Source organism: Lytechinus variegatus, chromosome 3, assembly GCF_018143015.1.
Source record: "Lytechinus variegatus isolate NC3 chromosome 3, Lvar_3.0, whole genome shotgun sequence".
Taxonomy (NCBI): domain Eukaryota; kingdom Metazoa; phylum Echinodermata; class Echinoidea; order Temnopleuroida; family Toxopneustidae; genus Lytechinus; species Lytechinus variegatus.
Genome location: NC_054742.1, coordinates 18,122,311 through 18,140,303, shown reverse-complemented (window position 1 = coordinate 18,140,303; position 17,993 = coordinate 18,122,311). Strand labels below are relative to the sequence as shown.

At 34.3% G+C, this 17,993-nt stretch overlaps 1 protein-coding gene across 2 annotated transcripts; it reads left to right on the top strand.

Annotated features, from left to right (window-relative positions):
• Nucleotides 1-2,690: 2,690 nt before the first annotated feature.
• On the top strand, nt 2,691-10,714 carry LOC121412185. 2 transcript variants are annotated; one of them, XM_041605091.1, is made up of 4 exons: nt 2,691-3,106; nt 4,580-4,664; nt 6,905-7,013; nt 10,656-10,714. In XM_041605091.1, exons 1-4 carry the CDS (start codon nt 3,031-3,033, stop codon nt 10,704-10,706), a joined length of 321 nt encoding a protein of 106 aa, XP_041461025.1. In that variant the 5' UTR covers nt 2,691-3,030; the 3' UTR covers nt 10,707-10,714. The 2 variants fall into 2 exon arrangements, with proteins under 2 accessions (XP_041461025.1, XP_041461024.1); XM_041605090.1 differs by having other exon boundaries at nt 6,902-7,013.
• The last annotated feature ends 7,279 nt before the right edge of the window (nt 10,715-17,993 follow it).

Sequence of the window (17,993 nt, the reverse complement as noted above, 5' to 3'; positions counted from 1 at the left end):
GAGGGGGGAGCATGAGAGAGAGGGAGAGAGAGTAGAGGGGATGGCACGTCACTGAGGCATCTTCTCTGTCAGATAGGGTGAAAAGATTATAAGCCATGAAACTCTATACATGATAGAAAGCACGGATGTATTTGATTTTTCTTCACAGAGTATGACGTAAGCATCGCCTTTTGTTGGAGCAGCCAATTAGCGACCAGCTTCTTCATAAAGATTATTCGTCTCCCTCAGATGTAAAGCGACACCCACTCCAAATTCCTTCCTCACCGCCCGCCCCCTGTTTTAGTTTTTTCCCTTTTCCCCATGGTCTAGGTTGACCAACTGACCTTTTTAAGATTTGGAATTGATTTTGAGAATGATGAGACTAGAAAGATGTATTCTAACCCTCCTGAATATTTGACACGATTTGATCATGTAAGGTGCAATAGATTTGTCCACTCTATTGCCTTGTAATAGACAATTGATTTATATTGTAGGCGGCCTCTATTTAGATTTATCCCAGCCTTTGTCACATTGTCGTTTTTTTTTCTTTTTATCAGAGCAATAATATTTCATTAATAGCAATTAAAACAAAAATACAGCATTTTGTCTTACATTGTTGATCATTTCTCGGATCATGTATGATTAAACTCAAAGTTTATTGTACGTATGAACAATAAATTAATGTTTCAAATATTTTTTTATGGTCATGTGTTTCATTTCTTGCCAACAAGTTCATTTAAATACAAGTTAAGTGTGGGGGTTGTCAGAAGGCTTTCTTTTCACTTGGTTTACTAGCAGATGGATTAATTCCCAAATCGTTTTACACCATCATGGCTTAACACTCTTGGTCTACTAGTAATTTTGTTAAATTGTTAGTTGGTCTAACTGTTATTCAGAATAATGTCCAGATGTTCTCATTTCCAATTCGTCTACTTACTTTTTCAAACTTTGTCTGTAAATATACTGCTTATCGAACTATATATATATATATATATATATATATATATATATATATATATATAAGTGGTGTTAGGCCAAGTGGATACTATACGAAACAGGTATAGTCTAATTGAAAATCAGTCGAAATGGTAAATTGGCTTAGTGACAAAACTGTAAGTGGTAACGAAATGATAGTTGATGAAGATAGTTAATGAACTAAAAAGGGATACTCCATATGAAATGATAAAAAAGTGTATCAATGTGCAGATGTAGACCAAGTGGCAATTATACCTCAAGGAGATATGTGTAACTGTCAAGTTTTGGAAAACATGGACTCAACACGTGGAACGCGAGCTAGACCTACATATACATTTTCACATTTCATGATTTTCCCCAGTGATATTAACGTAAGTCCACTCAATTATAATACATAAATCACAAATCAATCCAATAATTGATTGCATTAATTAAATTACAGTTCACACATCACAAATCATTATGTTTCCATATCAAGATCATGAACACAAATGCGTTCTTTCAAACAAAGTTTGTTTGAAAGAAATTCATAAGCATAAAAGGTAATAAGAAAAGAGAAAGAAGGTAACACGTGAGTGGTGGATGACATTTTCGACCAGTATATACACCCTTTGTCGATGAACCATACCAAGACACATACAACAATACACCCCCACACACATTCAAACACCTCTTACTCGCTTACACTTCCTCTTCTCTTATGCCTCCCCCCCCCTCTCTCCCTCTCTCACACACACACACACACACACACACACACAAACCTCATTTATTCCCTGCTGGTAAAGCTGTTCGTCACTTACGAGCAGCTTTACAAAATACCTTTTCTTATGAACTAAACCAACACCAATTAAAATCTGATGTATATCATTACTTTACGATCAGCTTTTTGAACCATCACCTTGGACACTGTCTTATCACCACATAAACACCCACGTCCAAACACCCCACTCGTACCTACACACACATTACCATCAGTAGTAGTAGTGGACGTGGTAGAAGTGTTGAACTTGTATCATAAAGAATACTGGAAGTAGTATTAGTTCCACCAATGATGATACTGCTTTGATATTCATGTAGATATGCCCTGATTAAAAAAAATAATGCCATTTTGTCTCCGTGTAAGAAATAACTTGAAATAAAATATATGTAAAAAAAAACACATGTTGCTTTGACAGTAAGAATATTTGAGTTTGTATTAACAAAATGTTTTTTCTAAGCATAACAGATTCGTGTTTTATTTTGTTTTTACGTGCTGGGGTTGAGTAAACTGTGTTATCACCGTCATGATTCAACTTGATGATTCAATTATTATTCTATAGTCTTTAAAACATCGCAATGATGCTATCTGTTTAAACAATATTTCAGGACATATAGATTAACCTAGAGAGAAATGAAGGAACAGAAATGAAACCTAGGCGAAGATGTTTTAAACTTCCTGTCTTATTTCATCTTCATCGAGCAAAGAATATGAATCAAACTATCCCAAACTGTATCTAACTCATAATAAATGCAAGCTTTGATTGATAATTGTAGTGAACTGATCAGCTATGCGTTACGTGTTTGGCGTCAAAGATAAGATTTTAAGACTATTCACACTGAATCATTTAGTATGATTAATAACATTTTTGCCAACAATTTGAAAACAATTTTGAACTTAAACTTGATATTCATTGCATACTCCTGGATGGATATCTCTACCAAAGTAAATGGCTTTGTAAAGTTTGAACACCAGATCGTTCTTGGTTTTCATCGTGACCAGCCACACTTTATATTTCTCACAGGACATAAAACAAAAAATAAATACTCTGTGAAAACGTTTATAACTGTTATCCTTTTCATGCTTACAGGATTCCACAGTGGATATCAGTATGTTATCCTGAAAATAGATCAATATTTTCTTTGAGGAAATACTTATCGATAATCTTCGACGAATTTCAAGCAGAAAAGAGTAGATTAAAACTGACTTTGCATTATCTTAGAAACACCTGTCTCCTCCTCTTATAAACAATTCAGTTTACAATTCTTGGTCATTTTGACCGAGTCGCATTGCCAGTAATACCTCCTGAATATAGCAAGATGGCCAGATTTTTTGCAGAAATAGTGACGATGTTTTTTCTACTTGTATTTGTTTTCAGGATTGCCAGTGGAACAAGTGAGTATATAATTTTTTGTTTGTCATTCTTTACATTTCTAAGTTCCATTTCAATTCTTTTCAATCTCATCTTTTTCTTACATATTATAATGTTCTTTGATTTACTATTTAGCAAAACAGTTGAATGCCAAAGTAGCAATATAATGTATAGAATTCAGAAAAAAAAGTATGAGATATGTCTCCATAATCTTCAACAAGAAATGATATGCTTGCAATTTCTTAGGTGAAATGTGATTGTTACTGCATTTTATATATTCGAAAAGTAAACGAGTTTTAAACGAATTTGAAATGGTTGAATCTAAGGATATTGTTGCATTGCGCATGTAAATTAGATCGAATTTTAGGTCGCATTTTCGATCTGAAAATAAGTCAAATATCTTTCAGCCTTTGCCATGAAGCAGTGTTTTAACATGTCGGGATCCAATTTCGCTAGTAATTTGAGTGTTTTCAGACTAAAGCTAAAACCAGATTCACTGGGTACAAATCAAAATGTCTTTTTCATTATTCAAACTTTCCTTTCTGCGATGAATTTTTTTTTCAAAAATAATGAATTTATCTATATTATTAACCTTTCTTTGTTAATCATCTCTCCCGCCGCCTTCAGTGATAAGTTTGAAAGCTTTTTATGTTTAAACGTCCATCGTCCACCCTGTGTGATGAGGTTGATACGATGTGTGTGACTGGTGGTAGAGTGATGGTGGTGGAGTGATGCTGGTAGTGGTGGTAATGATGCTGGACAGTCATGATAGCGGTGGTGTGGGCATTTGTGTTGGTGGAAGGAATGATAAAGATAGTAATCGTTGCTGTGGTTGTTGTGGTGGTGGTGGTGGTTCTGATAAGCGGTGGCAAGCACAGTGGCGGTGTTGAACAATGAAATAATGGCTGTGGGATACACGCTGTCATTTTTATATAAGATACTTACCTCTGGTGATTTGACTACTGAATGAAACAACTGTTCAACCACAAACGATATAAAACATTATTTGTATGTACATTTATTTTACAGAAGAGTCGTCATAATGTTAGCATTCAATCAAATTCTTATAAATGCAATATGTTTATTTTTTCTTATGTGGGGTGAAATTTTAAAACCCATAAGTCCAAAGATCATATAACTATTTAATCTTGACTTGAACAAACACAATCTACCTGTGTTTTTAGCAACCCTCTTCGATAATCCGCGACTAGAATGTGCATTTGATTGACGTGATAGTTTATTTACTGAAATAAATCTATGTTGAGCGATTACTATTCAGTACGTCGGTGTATATACAGATCGCTGGATCATAAGATTTCATAATTGCATTTTCACTAATAAATCATGAGGTATGGTTTGTTAAAAGTTTTTAGCTTCAGACAGAAAGTAACATTCAAATCGATCTTTCGTCATTAAAAAAATGATGGTTGTCTCATCCTCAGGCAACCACTTTAACCATTATTTTTTGTTGATTACGATTGCATCGTTCACTGCAGGTTGTGGACAGTGTCGGAATGACGTCAGCTTCCAGTCAAGACCAGGTTGTTATCATTGTTTGCAGAGCATGGAATCATTAATTAAGTAAGTCGTGTTAAAGATTTCGATATTTTTCTTTTAAACTGATATACATTCTTAACAATTTATTGTAATTTCTTTCACGAAAGCTAGAAATCAATGCATACCATTATGATATAAGGCCACGAATATTGATGATGTTATGGTAATTTCTATCATTAGATATTTAAAAAAAAATTCATAAGAATCACATTTTTTCTAAATGGCATTAAGATACCGTTACGAATAGAATAAACTCATAAAATACATTTGAAATTGAGGCTTCTAGTCATTCACATTTTTTTCATTCGTCAGGCTTTGAATATTTTCATGTGTGTATGTATCTGACTAGACGAAATGACTATGAAAAATTAGTAAATTTGATTGATAAGTAGGCCTTTTAATGTGAAATTGAAAGGGAAAAACACAAATTCTGATGAATTTTAAGGTTGTCGAATTTTAATTCATTTTTCTTATTCTCAAAAGAGGCGAATGCCGAAAGAAAATCAATTCAATTGTGTAAGTACAACAGTTTATCACGTTTATAAGGATATACAACGAAGAAGAGGGGGACTGTGTAAACAAAGTAAGAGAGAAAAAAACAGATAAAATCATTGTGATGTAATATAATGAAAGGAATCAATTTCAGAAGATTGTCTTGAATATTTCTTTTTATTCAATACCCAACAGCTTGTCAAATTCTGTTCACCGTCCTAGATTTATACTGTTTGCGGATGCAACAATATCAATTAACTCCTCTTGGTGCATGTGCCTATTATGGACGAAAGAAGAAAAAATGTTTCGTTACAATATCAAATTATAATTGCAGGTATAATTTTTAAGTGAATTCTTTTCCTGAACTAGCATATCTCCCAGTTAAAAGTGACATTTCACGATATATCGAAGCTTAATCAAAATAATCGATTTGAATTATATCAACTCTAACAATTACTTTGGAGTTTGCTTTTAACTGTTATAGCTCATGATCTAACACTACTCATATAGCATCCTCGACCTGATGGAAAAATATACATTTGGCATCATTATGATATGAATTACGCCCATGCCCTAGAACGATTTTATAACCAAAACAGAATAATCACAATCATTGAAATATTCAATAAACATGGTAAAAAGAAAGTAAATTTGGGTGCCTTATGAATATCATTGGGGATTGTAACCCAAATTTAATTTCTTTAAAGAATTTGAAAACCATGTAGAAAAAAGCAATAGGTGAAGAAGTTCTACTTATGATTTTTTTTTCAAGAAACTGTCTCAAAGTGATAAAGAAATGGTAAAGTACACTATAAAATTAGTGTGGGGGTATTCATGTACTAATTTGAGTCACATGTATGCATTTAGGAAGATATCGTCGGCCTTATGCCAAAAGGGCCTTAACTGCTTTTGGCCATTCCGAGATAATGGCGTTTATAAAGGTGTTGGCCTCTAATAATCAAAAGTTTGTGGTCGTTTATTTGCTTTTGAAGCCAATTTCGATAAACGTGTTAAGTTATTAAGTTTTACATGAAATGTGATAAATTTATTATAAAATATTCAGAACCCCTAAAATCGGGTTAAGGCCCTTTTGGCATAAGGCCGACGATATAATGTCTGGCTAGATATTTTACCTATTTGTTAATGTAAGAACAACTGAAGAGAAATCATTTGTAATTTACCAATTTACAATAAATTTATTCTTATATTAATATTTTAGTTTAAGAGTCTGCCTTCTCTCTCTCGATCGATCGATCGGGGATCTGGGCTGCATCGATATGACCATGGGTCGTGTTGGTATTGGTGTCCTCGGGTATTGTCGAGGGCTCCTTGGGCTGGGTAACTAGGGAAGTAGTGCGCTTCGATGCCTTACCATAACACATGTCACTAAAATATCTCTTTCAGACAAAGGTTTTACTCAGAATGGTGTTTTTACGAAGACAGATAAATAAATTTGATAACCTTCTCGAGGGAAATTTTTCTTAGAAGAAACTTTAAATTCCTGATGAGTGTGAAGTTTTAATTACTTGTCAAAAATGTGCACTAAGTTGATAATTTAAAATTTGCATTGTCTTGATGATTTCACTTCTGAAAAACTTTCTCATCTCTGACCCGATATCTATCAAACTTCCTTCCATATGTTTTTATTTTTCTCTCCCTCCAATTTTTCTTAAAATAAAGTTGGATCCCTTTCAATGATTCGACTTTGATTTGAAGTTTAATGTGTAAATATTTTATATAAATGCATTATTTTCTTGTTTGTGTCTAAGCAGACGAAACCAACCATTGCCGTCTCTACGCGACATCTTGGATTCAATACAACATCAACAGCAAAATAAACCCGTCTTAACATCAATTGATAAACAAGAGTTTGTCAACTCAGTAAGTTAATATTTTCTCCACATCCAGTTTTTCTATTCACTTATTATTCTCTTGCTGTTGATTTATCTACTGTCTCGCCTGCATAGCAGAGCGAGACTATGGGCACCGCTTTTCCGACGGCCTCGGCGCACAGTGGGCCGGGACGAGACAAAAGTGCGCCAAAAGTCATTTTGGGCGATTTCAGATTTTTAATTTTTGTCATGCCCAGCTGAAAGACAATACTTTGAAGAATATTTCAGCAAAATATTTCATTCCGGAATTCGCATAATGGTTGTTAATTTCCTCCCTCAAATCGTAAAATGTGAAATTTTGCGAAATGCCGCGTATATGACATCCTAGTTGAAAAACAGGCCATTTCACAGGAGGTTTTTCATGTAGGAATCTGAAATGGCTCCCACATAATCCTGATATATTCTTTTTTCGTGTGAAAGGGTTCAAAGAAGATAAAAGACACATTTTAAGAGGTTTATATATTGATTTTTCCTCGAAATAGGCTGAAAAATCCATGTTTTTTGCATTTACAATAGAATAGTTTAGATTTCCGTGGATTTCCGTCTAAATTCTATAAACATAATTTTTCCCGATGTCTAAACTTTAAGTCGATACCAAATTTAGCTGCCCGTATTTGCCCGTTTTTATATTATAGCCGAATTGACTTGACACAACAAACCAAAAACCTGTTAAAAAACGGTCATTTTTATACCGCGCAGTCATCTTTAGCGCACCGGATGGGGGTACATTGCCGTTCGCTTTGCGCGGCGATTCCCTTTCCATTCCATGAAAGTGACATGAATTCCGGGCTTAATTTAAACAAAATAAATGTTGCTAAAGCAAATAAGGGCTACACCCACAACTCTTCCAGGGAAAAACGTACTTGTAGAATAATTTCATCCCAAATCCCTCGTAATAGTAATACATTCGTGGTGTTATATACTCTGCGTTTTACACAAGTCGACGCAGCTTGATAAAGCACAGTTAATATTATTCAGATTTTAAGTTTTTTTTTGTTTATAAATGTAATTAATAATCATTTTGATGCAATAAAAATCATTTTCGGCATCTCTTAAAACACTTTTTAGGCATAAACTAACATTCACTCTGGCCAACTTTAAAGTCGCACATAACACATAGTTTATATACTACACTATGTAATTTGTGTTTTCACAGATATTTCAAGTAGCCAATCAAAATTTGGTATCAAGGTGACGTCATATCGGCTTTAAATTATGTTCAGTCGATTCTACGCCCAAAATTACCCAAAATCAATATGTTAAAGTAAAAATCTCACACGGAATATAATTTTGGCGCACTTTCAACCCATTCTGTCCCACTGTGCGGCGGCATCAACATCAAATGTTGACCTAACATTAAGTTTTTGAAATGACATCACAACTAAGAAAGTATATAAACCTAGTTCATGAAACTTACACATAAAAATGATGAAGTATTACTAAAATCCTGCCTGAGTTTTGGGTCACATGATCAAGGTCAAAGGTCATTTATTGTCAATGAATATTGGGCGTGTTGGAGGTAATTATTGAATTTCCATCGTAACTTTTGAATGTTTATGTTCATAAAACTTGGACATAAGAGTAATCAAGTATGACATCCTGTGCGAGTTTCAGGTCACATAACCAAGATCAAAGGTCATTTAGGGTCAGTGACCTTTGGCCACGCTGGGAGTATTTGTTGAAACACCACTGTTGAGTTTATGGATCTATTTCATAAACGTAGACATAAGAGTAATCGAGTATCACTGATTCATCCTGTGCGAGTTTCAGGTCACATGACCAAGGTCGACGGTCATTTAAAGTCGATGAAATTTGGCCATGTTGTGGGTATTAAGTTGAATTGCCATCATATAACTTTGAAAGTTTATGGATATAATTAATGAAATGCGGACATAGGGGTTATCCAGTAGTATTGCTTATCTTGCACAAGTCTTAGGTCACTTCATCGAGGTCAAATGTCAATTAGGATCGAAGGACGTAGTATTAAATTATTATATGAATGGTGTTTTTTGTGAATAATTATTTTTACAGTCAGAACTGCTGCTGTATTGAATCGCGTAATGCAGGCGAGACTGCCAGTGGCACTCCTCTTGTTTGTGTTGTTAATTTGTGTATTCATTAAAACTGAACTGTTATTTTTGTCATGTCTTAATTAGTTTATTTATCTGTTCCATCTTCTTATTATTCCATTGAATCTAATTCTAGCAATGTCGTGTTTTTCTGTTCCCCCATCTGTTTAATGACCGTACTAATGGTATTGAATTGGTTTTATGCCCCCAATGTAAATTTGAGTATGCATGCACTTTTGTTTGTGTGTGTGTCTGGATGCGGGTGAGTGTTGTTTGTGTGGGTGTGCGCGTTCTTGGGTATGAATGTTTAATGAGTGTGTCTTTGTGAATGTTTGTGTATTAAAAAAAAATCTGACAATTGATATTCCATCTAATAATATACAGTGTAAATCTTTATTGTAAATCCATGGCGCAATTTAGTTTTTTAAACTACCATGCCTTTATGCATTATTATTTGTGATTTTTGTTAATAAAACCATTTATCTATCTATCTATAGTCAATTTTAGTCTATAATGTTCTGTCAACATGTATTGTAAACAATTCACATGAAAATAGTATATTCAAAATCACTTGGCATATAGGTATATTTCAAGAGGAAGTCGTCACATTGCTATTAAGAATCCGTCCTGTACTCTGTTCAGTTGGTCCCCCATTCATTTATTAATTATTTTGTTCAAAATGTTGTTGAGAGCTATTTTATTTTCTGGACTATCATCCAGCGTAAAGAAACTCTCACTATTATTCCATAATTTAAATATGTACACTTTTCATTATCATTTTACAGTCAATAATATGTCCTGCTTTGGCTAAATAAAACTACTACTACTACTACTACTATACTATTACTACTACATTCTTATTAGATGAAAGACATTGCTCTTTGATATGAATCTCATTAAATTATTGTTATTACCAGATGAAAATAAAAAACGTTATTGTCATAAGTGGTTTTAATGTCTTATGTGCATGTACATAAATGTTTCTTCGTGCTTACACTGTTAGAAAAAATAAAAGAAGTTCCTGCAGCAGAGTCTCGAGAACACCTGTAATCTTACCGAATTGCGTAATCTTACAAGAAATTGGTATTTGATGTATGGAATCTTACAAATTTCCTTGAATAAAACACCCTTTTCCCCTTTTTAAACAGACCTGTTCTGTTAAATTGCAGAAAAATTCTTGTTTTATGAATTTACAGAATGATTATTACGCAATTCGGTAAGATTACAGGTGTTCTCGAGACTCTGCTGCAGGAACTTCTTTTATTTTTTCTAACAGTGTACGCTTACCGAAACTCACACTCTCAAATATCCTGTAAACTTGAACTGTGTTTAATTTAATTGTTATCCTTTTATCCACTTTTTCCCTCATAAATCCCATGCTACAAATTCAAAAGGGTTAAAAACGCTTAAAAATGGTTATTCGCATGAAAGACATTTGGGGAGATAAGTTACGATACGGAAAGTGTTTGTGATTATTACAACCTTTCAATGATGTTTTGATATGGAAATGTTCACCAATGTTTTATCAAAATCTGTTCTCTTCCGCTTGCTCTTTTTTTTAGATTCTCCGTGTCTTTCAAGATGACTCTTTAGACTACATTCAGCAGTCATGATCTGATGTTCCCCTAAAAGAACAGAAACCAGAGGGATTTGAAAAACACACCGTGAAAGACTGAATTCTTGCAGGCATATTCGTTATTGATTTAGCAAAGCATACAGATACTATCCATTTACAGGATTTTATCATCTATATAGTTGTCAAAAAAAAAACTCAATCTGATTTATTTTTCCCTTTCTTATGTTTCTCTCTGACTTTTTCCAATTGAAGATGTACTATACATGTATATAATAATATGATAACCTATTCTGCCTCTTCTGTGGACAGTTCCTGTATAATTATGTCGAGATAGATAACAACGTCATTTATTATGAAAGGTCATGAAGATGTCATTTAACTTTTGGAAAGAGGAAGAAATTCATATCTTAAAACAAATAACTTCGTTAAGTTTTTGTTAAAGATTCGTCAGTAGTCTTTACTCATTTCTTCTTTATTAGTAGAAGTCGGGGTAACTTAGTCATTTTAGTGCAAGGAATGATTTGTGTAAAATGTATATATGAATTACTTTCAATGTTGCATGATTTTTCTCGTAAGATAATTGTCTCAGCCTCTCTTTTTTAACATACAATGTGTATCATATAAAGTTATGATGATTTAAGTGTGAGGTTATTAGTCAGAATATGTAAGGATAAGAATTAATTGCGTTCAGATGACATAAACAAAGTTTCCTATGCGAGTAACAACAGGAGCAACAAACCGTTTCATTCCTTCCTACACCCACCTTATCAGTTTTTCATTCTTAAATTCTATGATTGTAAGTCAAATTAGAAAATAAATATTCTAATCGTATTTATTCATTTTTATTGATATTTGAAGTTTACATAGAATAATTCATATTTTGTACAAAATATAACAAGGCGTAACTATCACGCTCATGAAGGGGGTTGACTATGATACTTTCTTAACATCAAAGTAAAATATTTGGTTATCGATTTTTTTTTTAAGTTTCCGTTGACATATAAGCAAGTGTATTTTCTAAATCCTCTCACATTTCAGAGTACTGCTTTGTTAATAAAAAACACGTGATTTTTTTAAATAATTTTTTTACAGTGTCCTCAGGTCATGTGTAGGATATGTCAATGGCCAAGTTGTCAGCCAAAGTGATTACCCCTGAAGACCCATATAATGTATTAATGTGCTTTGTTTTGAGAGAAAAAAATAAATTTCCGCCCTATTTCTTCATAGTTGATTTAGATTGTATTAGATTTTACAAACAGTGAATTAAATAATGGAAAATCAGTCTACATGCCGATTCATGGATACTTTTTCCTCGCTTGTTTATCTTTGTTAAATGGTTCTTGCGCTAGTTGAAACCTCTTTTCTTTTCTTTCCGTGTCTTTAATTAACAGTTGGAAATTTATGGGTAAAATCCCATACGGTGCATATTTATATTTTTTACCTGTAGGCTTCAAAAATGAACCTTATCTGGAGCATTATGATTTTATTTAGTTTTGAATTCATCTAATGACAAAAATAATCGATTGTGGTAATTTCGCAGACGGAAAAATATAAGGTTCAATGGCACTTTTATTCCAAGAATACAGAAAAAAATCCATTCCATATTTGCGAAGAAGGAACGGAATCCTATCCATTTTAGTTCTATGTATTGATTAACAAGGTATCCTTCGACATACTCAATTTATACATGGCATGAAACAGGCAGATGCACGTCATTGTCTAGAACAATATATTTGTTTTACCTGATGAATGAATTACTGTATCGGTGGCCCGGATCGTCGGTTGTATAAACTAATTTGTTTACACTTTTTTTAATCATTTTTCATTTTGTTTGCAATGCCTATGCCACGTAATTTCCATAGTTTATTTGATTTTCTACCCAATGCTTGACGTAATGAAAGCCACCATAAAATCACCAAATTAGGACATATTCTCTATTGCGCGACACTCACATAAATAGCCGGACTTGTAATGATGGGTGGCTATCTGAATTGACACGTTTGGGTCAGTAAGTTCCTCACAACCCGAGGGTTGGAGGTGACATGATCGAATGCAATACTGTGTACAGCTTGTTCATACACAAAACGATAACAACCAAAGCTCGCTAGCAAACTAACATCTTTCATAGTATAAGCCTTAAAGCCTACAAACTTTTCAGACAGAATTCATCTATCCCCTATAAACATGCATAGCATTCAAACCATGAAATTGATGTGCAATTTTCATCAGCATTGGCTAGAAGACACCCAGACAAGGGAGAGTCAAGTTCAGACAATTAAAGCCTCTCTAAATCTTTGGTAAATGGTCAGTCATTTGAACTAGACTCGGATATCATCTAAACTTCATTTACAAAAGTGTAGTGGTCATTGCATGTTTTTATTTATTTACATTTTGCATTTTTACCTTTACACATTCAAGAATGCAACACAGATCATCACGGATCTCCGTCCGTGGTGATCCGGGGTGTAAATTTGATATTTTTGACGGGGAGGGAGCACTTCCATTGACGAGTGGACATCATGCGTTACCAAAGAAACACGTAAAATGGTCTCTTTTTCAAGATGGGACACATTACATACGTAATAAGGGTGTCAAAAATAAGGTACTGAAAAAAGAGTATTTATTTCGGGAGGAAATCTACGTGTGTAAGATCCAATTTGCGAGGGTATAAAAAGACTATAATGTTTTATAAAGGATGTACTTTTACGCCAACATTACGTCTTTAGGGTCCGATTTGAGCGAGGTGTGGGAGGTGGGGCGGTATACTGAACTGAATATAAAAAGGTATAAAGCCGACTATACGTCCGGTCACGCCGACCTGCGACGCAGTTAGTCATGAAATATATATGGACATGATAGAAGTGATTAACTTGATATTGCATCCCATCTTCATGGAATCAAATCAAATCAAATCAAATCAAATACAAAGTAAATTGCAAACTTACTGATCAGTTGTTTGTTAGCTTCTCTGATATAATTTTATAATGTACATACATTATATACAAGAAAAAAAATGGCTGGGCTGTTAAACTATCGCTGTATTTGTTTCGGGGGACAAGATAAGGGAATACTTGTCAATAGTGCCGTTTTGATAAAGGGATAGTCCAGGCTAAAAGTATTTATAGCTTAATAAATAGAGTAGAATTCACTGAGCAAAATGCCGAAAATTTCATCAAAATCGGATAATAATTAAAAAAGTTATTGAATTTTAAAGTTTAGCGATATTTTGTGAAAACATTCGTCATGAATATTCATTAGGTGGGCTGATGATGTCACATCTCCACTTGTTTTGTATTTTATTATATGAAATTAGGTTTATTCAAATTTCCTCCAAGAACTAGAAAATTGGATTGACAACTTACTGACTTAATGCATTAGATATTAATTGTTTAGTGTCCTTTTCGAAACCCATTATATCCACTCGTCAATAGAATAAGCCCCCGAGTATTTTTCTCGCATTGCCGGAGTGACTGGGTATTTACACGGAAATGACGGAGTCAACACGGAATACAAGGATATTACTGGGTTATTAAACGGACCTTCACAGTGGCTTTCGTTCCCTTTCTAGGATATCTCTAGAACATTGGCCAAGATTAAAGTTTCTTTCCTCTTTGCAACGTCTAAAGCATGCGCATACATGACCATGAACACAGACTATTGTTTATGTACGCAAAAAACTTTTTATCCTGGATAGAGCTATACCGGTTCTATTGCGAAGCATCTCGGATGCATTCGGTAGCTACAAGGATGTAAAAGGTGGCTACCAGAAGGAACGCTGATGATTATCCGTCCATGTAATCCGACATGAAAAATTGAACATGGTCAATTGGACATGTCGGGATATCAAGGATGGCGCCGGATGAGTAGCCGGGATGATCCGTCTTGCATCCGTGAAGGTGAAAAAGGGTATTAGGTTAGAAAGGGTATTAGAGTATGAATGTAGCATCTAGCGTCCTCCCTCGACAATTTTGATGTTTAATAGCCCTTTGAGCAATTACTTTTAATATTTAGTAATTGAATATTAACAAGCTACTGAAAAAAGATTATATCCTGAAAATTTTAACCATTCCATGCTTGAAAATGGATTTCCTCTAAGGCTCTAAACAAAACATAAATACACAGATATTTACTTCCGATCAGCCACCCCATCAAATTAGATTTTGGTGTAAACTCAGTAAATGTAACAAAACACATATTTAGTTTATATCCTTCGAACAATCACCGGTTTAGGGAACGTGTATTAATACATCAAGGTACAATGAATCGGAATAGTGACACGCGCTTTGGGGGATTTATTAAAACTAAAGATGTATAGGCTGTAATTAGTTGCGAATCTCCCCTCCACTGGAATAAAGTCACAAGGGTCGAATATGTTTATGATAATTTACTGCCCTCGCATGTTTTCTTCGATACTGTTACGGACATCATCAATCCACTTTCCTTTCCCAAACTCTCATAACTAATCCTATTTAATATCTTTAGGTCCGGTCCCACTGCACTTACGGATGCAATGATGATGTAAAATGAAAAAAAATCGTGCCATCCGTTGGCAAACGCTATGCATCCGTTGTGTATTACATACGTGCTTCATACGCTCTATCGAGCCATCCGTCTAATGAAAGTTTTGAGACGCACAAAACTTATAGAACTGATGAACGATGTAAATCCGCAACATATACGAGCAACAAACGTACCATGTGCGTTATCATCCGTTGAACGTCCGCAGTTTTTATCCGCAAAGTTTCTGATGAACAACTGTTTAATATTCGCGCTACATACTATCCACGTTATGTTTTCGCAAATTTTTATCAATTTTTTTTCCATTTTTTTTTTGAAAACGGATGGAGCCACCCCCGAAAGTTTGATCGTCCGCTGTGTCCTTCATGAATACGGTTTGTGTCCGTCGGCCAGTGGGACCAGGCCTTTGACAGAACTACAATTTTGAAGAACGGATAAAAGCTGCCCCCTCCCATTTTTTTAAATTAGTTATAATACATGCGCTTGTACACATGTTTCATCTTGGTTTGAGAATTTTTTTTAAATCGGCTGCTCACAAGGTTAAACAATACCTTTAAGCGCCAACAATAAGCCCGGCCCAGTTTTAACGTATGATCACTATTCGCTCAGACACACAGATGTAATTCATTATGTTTTTTTTGTGAAACTGGGGGGGGGGGCGCTTCAACGACACTTTCATCCGTCATGTTGTCAGGTCTGTTACCTTTCCTTGAGAGCGATTGGCTGAAAGTCACTGTTACCATGGCAACTGTCGGATCAAACATTACTTGTCAGATTAAACGTCTGTAAATCATTTCATGAAACGTTCCCCTGATCTGAGCATGGATGTATTGCTGTGAACATCATTTCTTTATAACATAATCGGCGTTCCATCCTGCCAAAAGCTTAAAGGGATGATCCGGGCTAAAAGTATTTTTTAAAAAATAGAGTAAAATTAACAAAGCAAAATGCTGAAAATTCCATCATAATCGGATAACAAATAACGAAGTTATCAAATGTCAGAGTTTATCAATATTTTATGAAAACAGTTATTTGCACATCGTCATGAATATTCATTAGGTGGGCTGATGATATCACATCCCCACTTTCCTTTTTTTAAATAACTAATGCACTTAATCAGCTGTCAATCCGATTGTTTTAGTTCTTGGTAGAAAATTTTTGAATAAATATAATTTCATACAATAAAATACACAGTAACAAGTGGGGAAATGACATGTATATAAAACTGTTTTACTGGAATAATGCAAATCTTTAACACTCAATAAATTTGTTAACCGACTTTGATCAATTTTTCAGCATTTTGATTTGTGAATTTTACTCTATTTATTGAGATATAAATAATTTCAGCCTGGACCATCCCTTTAATTATTTTTCCTATTCGGCATTTTTTTCTGGCATCAGAATCCATGGGTTTGTCAAAGGCTGCACTACACAAATAATCGTGAACACAAATTGTTTACACCCAGTACCCACTCTCAAGATTCAAGCCATGCATGATTGAAACTGTGATCTAAATCGTGGAGAAATCGTAATGATCGTTTCAGATCTCATCAGATCTTGAGCTCATTCGTGGTCCAATTTTAATAGGATCTATTAGTTTCTCTAACTGTAAAGTGATAAAAATTGTAATTATTATATTGTAATATATTGACGTGAGTATGCGATTATTATAATTCCATGTACGAACCATTTTTTAAAACACAATAAACTCATCTGACAACATCCATTAGATGAAAACTCAATAATTATTAAAGAATGTCAGATAAAGTTACCAAATAATACAACTATCTTTATTATGTCCATTGCAATAATACGATAATCGATGGGTTTAAATCCAATGATGAAAAGGAATGTATATATAATAATACATGATGATATATAAATGTATTGGATTTATTTGATATGTCATAATGATAATAGGCGTATATATATAATTATAGCATCATCTATCTAGAAATATTCTATTCCGACGCGCGTTGTTATTGTTATTACCCATAGTATATACAGTTGTGTTCAGAACTTTTCATACCCCTTGGAAAATCCCTTGTTTTGCAGTTTTAATAAAAACAAGAGTAGAACTGGGGTCAGTTTCAAATCAGTCATGTCAGTTAAATACATTTAGGTATCATATACAAAAGCATGCAATTTTTATTTTCACCTCATTTGTATATTAAAAGAATAGATAAATTTCCTGGATCTTTCGATGTCCAAAAGTATTCATATCCCTGTCATGAACCAAACGTTAATAACCTTTTGAATTGCCTTTATTATCAATGACTGTTTCCAGACGTCTCCTATAGTTTGTTACTAGGTTCTTGCATGTCTCTACAGGGATTTTAGCCCATTCATCCTTTGCAATCCTCTCCAAGTCCTTCAGGTTGCTGGGCTTCCTTATGTTGACCTTCAAGCATTTCCTAATTTTTTCGATTGGGTTCAAGTCAAGACTTTCGCTCGGCCACTCCAGTACGTTGACTGTATGCTCATGAAACCATGCTTAGACCTTCTTAGCAGCATTTTTTGGATCGTTGTCCTGTAGGAAGATCCAATCGGGGCCAAGTTGAAGTGTTATAGCAAACTCTTCCTGTGTACAGCCCCAAAGAATTACGCTCCTTCTACCATGTTTTACTGCGGGCATCGTGTTCTTTGGGTTAAAGGCTTCCCCTTCCTTCCTCCAGACAAAGGGAACATCTCTGTTTCCTGACAGCTCCATCGTCATTTCATCAGACGAAAGAATAGACCTCAAAAAGTTTCATCCCTTCCCAGATGTCTTCTGGCAAAGTCCAAATATGATCTTGTGTGGTTGGGT